This window comes from Limulus polyphemus, unplaced genomic scaffold, assembly GCF_000517525.1.
Source record: "Limulus polyphemus unplaced genomic scaffold, Limulus_polyphemus-2.1.2 Scaffold5699, whole genome shotgun sequence".
In the NCBI taxonomy this organism is placed as follows: Eukaryota; Metazoa; Arthropoda; class Merostomata; order Xiphosura; family Limulidae; genus Limulus; species Limulus polyphemus.
In genome coordinates, this window is record NW_013671309.1 from 5938 (window position 1) to 15464 (window position 9527).

At 35.4% G+C, this 9527-nt stretch overlaps 1 protein-coding gene across 1 annotated transcript; it reads left to right on the forward strand.

The window, feature by feature from the left end:
* Positions 1-626: 626 nt before the first annotated feature.
* Positions 627-1115, forward strand: LOC106472881 (protein Wnt-7b-like; the record flags this gene model as incomplete). The annotated part of the gene is made up of 1 exon (XM_013933553.1): positions 627-1115. A coding segment is annotated over one exon (489 nt), but the record flags the coding sequence as incomplete, so codon positions are not given.
* Positions 1116-9527: the final 8412 nt, after the last annotated feature.

Genomic DNA, 9527 nt, shown 5'->3' on the forward strand with positions numbered 1-9527 from the left:
GTACTAAGCGACTATTTATTTTTGTTATTTTAAGTGACTGTTTATTTTTATTGTACTAAGGGACTATTTATTTTTGTTATTTTAAGTGACTGTTTATTTCTATTGTACTAAGCGACTATTTATTTTTGTTATTTTAAGGAACTGTTTATTTTTATTGTACTAAGGGACTATTTATTTTTATTATTCTAAGTTTGTGGTTTTATTTTTAATTATGTAGATATGTATGTATTCACTATGTTGTTTTTCTTAGTGCAAAGTTACACAATGGGTTATCTACACTATGTCCTGGGAAATCAAACCATAAGTCCGTAAGCTTACCTTTCACCAATTGGGAGACATGTATTTGCGTTATTTCAAAATACGTATGAAATACCTAGTTCAGTGTCATGATTATTTATTACTAAGACTATAATAAACGTTAACAGTTTCGCTAAAAAGAGTTCGTTTTGTTTCTCTTCGAACTATAAAATAAGTTTTGAAATGTTTGTTTTTTACTCCAAACTCAGTAGATAACATCGGTGCTTTGATTTGAGTTTCAGACAGTGTTGATTAACTTGATTACACAACTGTTCGTTTCACGTTCTGTGTTGAAATATTAATACTTTATTTTTACATTTTTTATCTAGGCTGTCAAACAGAATATGTTAACCGAGTGTAAGTGTCATGGCGTTTCGGGCTCTTGCACCATCCGTACTTGTTGGAAGACTCTGCCATCATTCACCCAAGTCGGAGACTTTTTGATGGAAAAATATCGTAGGGCGAAAAGAGCATTTCCTTTCTGGGGCAACCAAAAGGGGCTGTCAACTCCTTCCCACCTCCGTGTTCGCCGATCCAAGTTACCCAATTCGAAACCAATATCTAAGAATCTTGTTTATTTAGAACGTTCACCAAACTACTGCGACCTAGACTTGTCCCTTGGATCCCCTGGCACCAGGGGGCGGCGCTGCAATCGGACTTCCAACGGGATCGACGGCTGCGCCCTAATGTGCTGTGGTCGAGGTTATAACACCCATCAGCTCACACAAAGCTGGCAGTGCAACTGTAAATTCCAATGGTGTTGTGACGTGAAATGCAATATGTGTAAAGACAAATTAGAGGCTTACACGTGCAAGTAGTTTAATGTAAATAATGGAATGTGTTGTAACGTAAAGTGCAATAAGATTTGGCAGCACAAGTAGATTTATGTAAAAGATGAAAAACAACTGTTTGATAAAACATCGACTAACTACGAAATTGTGAAAGATTTGATAAAAAACTCTACAGTTGATTAAACCCACTCTCAGAAAAACAGTTCACAGTAATAGGAAACCTACCTCCTCCTCCCCCAACTTAAATCAAGGAGAAATCTTGCAATTTAGTGCAGAGTTTGACAAATGAAAAACAACTGTAGGCAAGGAAAAAAAAGACAGATTCTTAAAGTAGCTCGCACCCTTTATTTCAAACATAACCGACGATGAAAACTCAAAATCTGCATTGAATCACATGTAAAATGCCCTTCCATATTATTTATTTAAGAAAATTATTGAATAAAAAAAACAGATATGGCTTGGAAGAAGTCGCTACAACCATGACTTTTATAATAATATTGATATATTAGATTACTTTAAACATTACTTAACTGAGGGAAAAGTGAAATTTTACAAATCATTTGTTTTTAGAAAGTATGTCTCTAAAGAGATGGCCTACTACATTAAGTAACAGTACTGACAAGCAATGGATCTGGAAATACATAGATATGGTTAAAATCGTAGTAAGGGGGATGAAAATCAGCCTATTTCGACCATCGTCAAAAAGTTGACGACATAATTATTTTCCTTTACAACAATCCCCTGTGAGTAAGGGGTAAGTTTGTAGACTTACACTGCTAAAATCCGGGATTCAATTCCCTACGGTGGACAGAGTGTGGATAGCTCACTGTGTAGATTTGCAGTAAGAAAATAACAACTACCTTTATAGCAATTTTAACCATTTCTACACGTTTTAAGACTAAGAAAAGTAGTTTCACTAAATTCGAACCTGCTGCCATCTGTTAGCAGTATTTAGTATTTCCCTCTTTTTTCTTTCAAGCAAATAACTATGAATGTTTCTCTGATAATCTATGTGTTTGTTTTTGATATTATATAATAAGTGATAGTTTATTCTGCTAAAGACTGGACATATAGTTTAGAAAAACTGATTTAATCTATACAGAAGCAGCTGACTTGCTCAGTAGTTCATTTTAGATGAAACGATAAGCTAAAGATGTTTTAGTAATGCTGTTAAAAATTGAAGACCATGAGACAAAGTTTATTCTCTTCTGATAACATTAACAGAATACGTAACTGAAACGTGGTTTAATAAAGGAAAGATATATTATGAAGTCCTGTTTTTAGTTTTTTACGTCTGTTGTGTAGTTTTGTTGTTGTTTTACAAAAAACATCATCTTAGGTAAACTTTTTGGCATTTTTCTTAACTTTACACATTATTATATTACGAGAAAACACAGAATAATATTATATCAGTATCAGTGAAACAAATGTTTGATTTTTATTAACACAATTAAATTGTAATGTTTAATTATAAATAAAAACATTAGTTTCTTAAAAGATGTCATAAACAGTGGGAAAAAAGCTAACAACAGATAATTCTAAGGCTGGAGTATACTAGTAATGGTCATACTTCCACACTAAAGGTGGATTATACAAGTAATGTCAGACTTCCATACTGAAGATAGATTATACTAGTAATGGTCAGATTTCCACACTAAAGGTGGATTATACTAGTAATGGTCAGATTTTCATACTAAATGTGGATTATATTAGTAATGGTCAGACTTCTATACTGAGGGTTGATTATACTAGTAATGGTCATACTTCCACACTAATAGTGGATTATACTAGTAATGGTCAGAATTCCATACTAAAGGTGGATTATACAAGTAATGTCAGACTTCCATACTGAAGATAGATTATACTAGTAATGGTCAGATTTCCACACTAAAGGTGGATTATACAAGTAATATCAGACTTCCATACTGAAGACAGATTATACTAGTAATGGTCAGATTTCCACACTAAAGGTGGATTATACAAGTAATATCAGACTTCCATACTGAAGATAGATTATACCAGTAATGGTCAGATTTCCATACTAAAGTGGATTATACTAGTAATGGTCAGAATTCCATACTAAAGGTGGATTATACAAGTAATGTCAGACTTCCATACTGAAGATAGATTATACTAGTAATGGTCAGATTTCCACACTAAAGGTGGATTATACAAGTAATATCAGACTTCCATACTGAAGACAGATTATACTAGTAATGGTCAGATTTCCACACTAAAGGTGGATTATACAAGTAATATCAGACTTCCATACTGAGGATGATTATACTAGTAATGGTCAGACTTCCATACTAAATGTGGATTATACTAGTAATGGTCAGACTTCCACACTAATAGTTAATCATCCTCAGTATAGAAGTCTGATCATTACTAGTATAATCAATCCTCAGTATGGAAGTCTGACCATTACTAGTATAATCCAATTACTAGTATAATCATCCTCAGTATAGAAGTCTGACCATTACTAGTATAATCATCCTCAGTATGGAAGTCTGACCATTACTAGTATAATCAACCCTCAGTATAGAAGTATGATCATTACTAGTATAATCATCCTCAGTATAGAAGTCTGACCATTACTAGTATAATCATCCTCAGTATGGAAGTCTGACCATTACTAGTATAATCAACCCTCAGTATAGAAGTCTGACCATTACTAGTATAATCAACCCTCAGTATAGAAGTCTGACCATTACTAGTAATTACTAGTATAATCAACCCTCAGTATAGAAGTATGAGGGTCAGACTTCCATACTGAGGGTTGATTATACTAGTAATGGTCAGACTTCCATACTGAGGGTTGATTATACTAGTAATGGTCAGACTTCCATACTGAGGATGATTATACTAGTAATGATCATACTTCTATACTGAGGGTTGATTATACTAGTAATGATCATACTTCTATACTGAGGATGATTATACTAGTAATGGTCAGACTTCCATACTGAGGGTTGATTATACTAGTAATGATCATACTTCTATACTGAGGATGATTATACTAGTAATGATCAGACTTCCATACTGAGGGTTGATTATACTAGTAATGGTCATACTTCCATACTGAGGATGGATTATACTAGTAATGATCAGACTTCCATACTGAGGGTTGATTATACTAGTAATGGTCATACTTCCATACTGAGGATGGATTATACTTATTTCTTTTCATCCTCTTAGAAAACTAAGACCAGGAAAAAATATATTGGCCAAAATGTTCATTTTAAGTCCTAAAATTTAATTGTTTTTAACATAAAGACTTTTTTTTTACACCTCATAGCCGACTGAAGGATTAACAAAGTTTGTTTGTTTGGGGCAACGTCACATTGGGCTATTTGATCTGTACACCCAGGGGAATTGAACCTCGGATTATAGCCTTGTAAGTCCATAAACTTCCCACTGACCCACGTGGGGACATGAAGAAAGTGTCGAGAAATTTAAACGTCAGTAGCTTTTCTGAAAACATCATCTTTTTGGTCAGTATTAATGTTGCATATAGACTAGACTCAAGTTTTGAGCTAGAAAAGTTTTTGATAGCTAAATCATTCATCAAGACCTATCCCCCCTGTTCGTATACTTATACAGTAATCAGCGTTATTCTTTAACAACTATCCAATAGTAAAATATCAACATTTCTGTACATTTATTTGTACACCTTTAGGCATATATATTTTACTGACATTTATTTTATTACTTTTATCGGTCCCTTCCTTGTTCTTATTAATTTAATGGTGGCAGTTTTGCGTTTTCTTTTTTTTGTTTGTGATCAGGAACTCCCTGTGTACTACATGATAATTATTGCATTTAGGAGTTGAACTTTCAGTGACAACTAGGAGAACAGATATTTCTATATCAACAAGCAGTAAAATACTTATATCAGAACTTGTTGGAATTAAATTTATATCTAGTGACAGGGGAATGTAAGAACCAAACATTCTAGCATATCATGGTGGATTAATGTATTAAAGAACCATAAGATTTGAATCAACTCTGAACGTGTAAAGCTGTACAAGTAGTACTTCTTCACGAAACAACATCTGAATGAGTTTCCTTCGAGGCAAGATGTACGAAGTCTTATGTCAAATCCTCACATAAGAACAGCTTACAAGAGTTGCATAACCAGAACTCTGGAGGTCTTACAGCTGATCAGTGCCAGAGATTTGCTTATTGAATATCTAGATACTTTCTACAGTTGACCTTATGAGTTAAGTAAAACAACTAAATTATCCCATGAGATTGATACTGGAGGTACAGCCAGATGACTTCCACTTGCAAAACAGACTGGGGCTTTCAAAGAGACAAGGAGTGATAGAACTGAGTACTAGTCCTTAAGCATCCACAATGTTCTGCGTGAAGTACCAAAAGATGAATGAAGCAACAAAGAAGGATACCTACCCACTACTCTGGATGAAAATTATTTTCAACATTCGATCTGAAAAGTGGATGTTAGCAAGAACAAAAAAAAGGGTGAGAGAAGACAGCCTTTATTGCAGGAAACACATTGTGACAATTTGTTCTGTTACCTGTTATATTTCAATGTTTATTTGAGTGTGCTGTCTCTAAGCTAACCTGAAAATATCATACTCATCTGCTTGAATGACATAATCGCACATAGGAAGACTTTTGGTGATGCTTATAATGGACTAAGGAAAGTTCTGGAATGATAGAGGCAAGAGATCTTTAAGCTGAATTCTAAAAAGTGTGAATTGTTTCATCAAAAGGTGAATTTCCTGTGACACCTATTCAGCAGAGTGGAGGTGTCCACAGACCCACCTAATTCGATGACGAGGAACCCACGTTGAGACTAACAATGGTTGGAGACGGCTTGAATGGGTAAAGAAGAAAATTTTTAACAGGTACCTGATGAGACAAATCCTTGTCGAAACGTTGTACATTTGCTGTTATGTTAAACTTATATTAAAGTTTCTCTTCATTACCCATTCAAGCCATCTCCAACCATTATTAGACACACCTAAGATTGAATCTATTAAGAATTAGCCAATACTAGGGTGTTTACGTGAAGTAAGAGGAAAATATGGACACCATCATCTAAAATCATTCTCTGACATGGTTTGTCCTCTATACAAATTACTTGAAAACCAAATAACTTTTGTTGAACTGCTGATTGTGAACAAGTATTTAACAAACTGTAAAAAGAATGAACTTCTTTTGTATTAGGGTATCCAATTCTATAAGAGGTATCCAATTCTATATTATGTACAGATGCTAGTGATTTTGCAATAGGAGCAGTGTTATAGTAAGAACAACATGGAAAATAACACGTGACTGCCTATAATAGTAAACCAATGAATGCTGCACAAATGAGGTATTATAAAACTCGAAAGAGATAATTAATAATATTCAAGCCTTAAAGTTATTTCTTTCATTAGCTGTATAGTCAAAAGGTTACAATCAGGACAGATCATGTAACATTGAAGTGTCTGGTGGCTGTATGCCATCCAGAAGACCAGGTGGAAAAATGGTTTCAGAAACTTGAGTATTACAACTTTAACATCACGCATCACTCTAGACAAAACCAAAGAAATGCTGAAGCATTATCCGAAAGACCATGTTTTTATGAAGAATGTAGACACTGTGAAAAGAAGGAAGTACAATATAGTAAAAACAACCAAATTAACAGTATAATCCAAGAAGTGATGAAGCATTATCTGAAAGACCATGTTTTTATGAAGAATGTAGACACTGTGAAAAGAAGGAAGTACAATATAGTAAAAACAACCAAATTAAAATATAATCCAAGAAGTGATGAAGAAGAACTAATGTAGTCCACCATACTCAACTGAAATATGTTAAGGCAAAAAAAATGTGGATTAGAAATTAATTAACCAGTGGATCGAGAAGAAAAACACCCATGGCAGACAGTTGATCCATCCCAAAGGCAAAAGTCTACTGGGCACAGACTCAGTGGGATTCATTACACTGGAAATTGGAAGATACCAGTAGATAGAAACAGTTACTACAATTGGTATTTCTGTGGTCTTTACAATCTGAATCACTCCATCCTCTCTACAACTTTCAACAGCTGGGCACTTAGGCGTTAAAAAGACACTGAGGAGAGTAAGAGAATTCTTCTATGTTGTAAAACATGTGCACTATGCTGTGAGCGAAAAGGTCCCCAAAAGATAATAAAAACATGGGCATCTACATCAGTACTGTGTTGGAGCAGCATTTCAAAAAGTTTCTCTCGATGTGCTTGCCTCTGCCACAGAGTAACTGAGTCAATAAATATAATATATACATCATGGTTGTGATGGACTATTTCACCGAATGGTCAGAAGCATATGCTGTTCCCAACCAGAAACAGAAACTAGCAAGGAAACTGGTTAAGAAAATCGGTTCATTATTTGACATACCTAAGGAACTTTACTCAGATCAGGGATGGAACTTTGAAACAGCCTTGTTGGTGTAAATGTGTCTGATCTTTAGAATATAAATAACCAGGACAACACCCTTTCATCTACCATATTACACCATGGTAGACATATTATTAAGTAAATTAGCCATTTATTTGAATGAAATAAAAAACATAAAATCTTCCACTGTCACCGACGAGTTATTGTGCAACAGTACATAAAGCTAAAGGCAACACACCATCACTGATGAGTTATTGTGCCAGCAGTGTGTGAAGCTAAAGGCAACACGCCATCACTCGTCAGTGATGGTATGTTGCCTTTAGCTTTATGTACTGTTGCACAATAACTCCTCAGTCACGGTTTGTTGCCTTTAGCTTTATGTACTGTTGCACAATAACTTGTCAGTGATGGTGTGTTGCCTTTAGCTTTATGTACTGCTGCACAATAACTCGTGAAGTTATTGTGCAACAGTACATAAAGCTAAAGGCAACACGGTACTACAGTTGTACCATCACCCACGGTACTAGAGTTGTACCATCACCACGGTATTACAGTTGTACCATCACCCACGCTGCTACAGCTAACCTCCGGAAATAGTGCTGGAGCCGTTATTTTTACCTTTAATGGTTGTAAAAATGTACATATTATGTGACTATTGATGTATGTAACATGTTAGTTTTCTGTAAACGAGTTTGAGGTTTACTGTTATAGGAAGTTTTATGTTTTAACAAAATCATGTTGCTTGTTTCCATAAGGTTATTTTAAAAAACTATAATGGTTAGTTCTATATTTATAGCTATGGAGTTTCATGTATAATAACAGATTTGACAAATAGTTTTAAGTTATGACCACAGTTATTGTACATTATAAATTTATTACATGATGATATAAAAGTCTGGTATTCTACACTAATACCATTTCACCCCGATGGAATCCAGTCTTAACAACACAGCAATTTTTCATTTTATCACTAGTTAATTTAAGCCTTTCTCTTGTAAATGGTGTTCATTAGCCGCATTCATTGTAAGACTGCTGATTGACTGTCTTTTTGATGCAAATACAGACGTTCTCTTCCAAACATTTGTGATGGTGTGAAGTCTTTAGCTTCATACACTGCTTCACAATAACTCCTCAGTCAGGGTTTGTTGCCTTTAGCTTTATCTACTGTTGCACAATAACTCGTCAGTGATGGTGTGTTGCCTTTAGCTTTATGTACTGTTGCACAGTAACTCGTCAGTGATGGTGTGTTGCCTTTAGCTTTATGTACTGTTGCACAATAACTCGTCAGTCACGGTTTGTTGTATTTAGCTTTATGTACTGTTGCACAATAACTCGTCAGTGATGGTGTGTTGCCTTTAGCTTTATGTACTGTTGCACAATAACTCGTCAGTGATGGTATGTTGCCTTTAGCTTTATGTACTGTTGCACAATAACTCGTCAGTCACGGTTTGGTGATGGTACAACTGTAGTACCGTGGTGATGGTACAACTGTAGTACCGTGGGTGATGGTACAACTGTAGTACCGTGGGTGATGGTACAACTGTAGTACTGTGGTGATGGTACAACTGTAGTACCGTGGTGATGGTACAACTCTAATACTGTGGGTGGTGGTACAACTCTAGTACCGTGGGTGATGTTACAACTCTAATACCGTGGGTGGTAGAGTACCGTGGGTGATAGTACAACTCTAGTATCGTGGGTGATGGTACAACTGTAGTACCGTGGTGGTGGTACAACTCTAGTACCGTTGGTGATGGTACAACTCTAGTACCGTTGGTGATGGTACAGCTCTAGTACCGTGGTGATGGTACAACTCTAGTACCGTTGGTGATGGTACAACTCTAGCACCGTTGGTGATTGTACAACTCTAATACCGTGGGTGATGGTACAACTGTAGTACCGTGGGTGATGGTACAACTCTAGTACCGTGGGTGATGGTACAACTCTAGTACCGTGGTGGTGGTACAACTGTAGTACCGTTGGTCATGGGATTTTCCTTCTCTGTATTCAATATTATAATTATATTGGTCTATTTTTCCAATCCAAC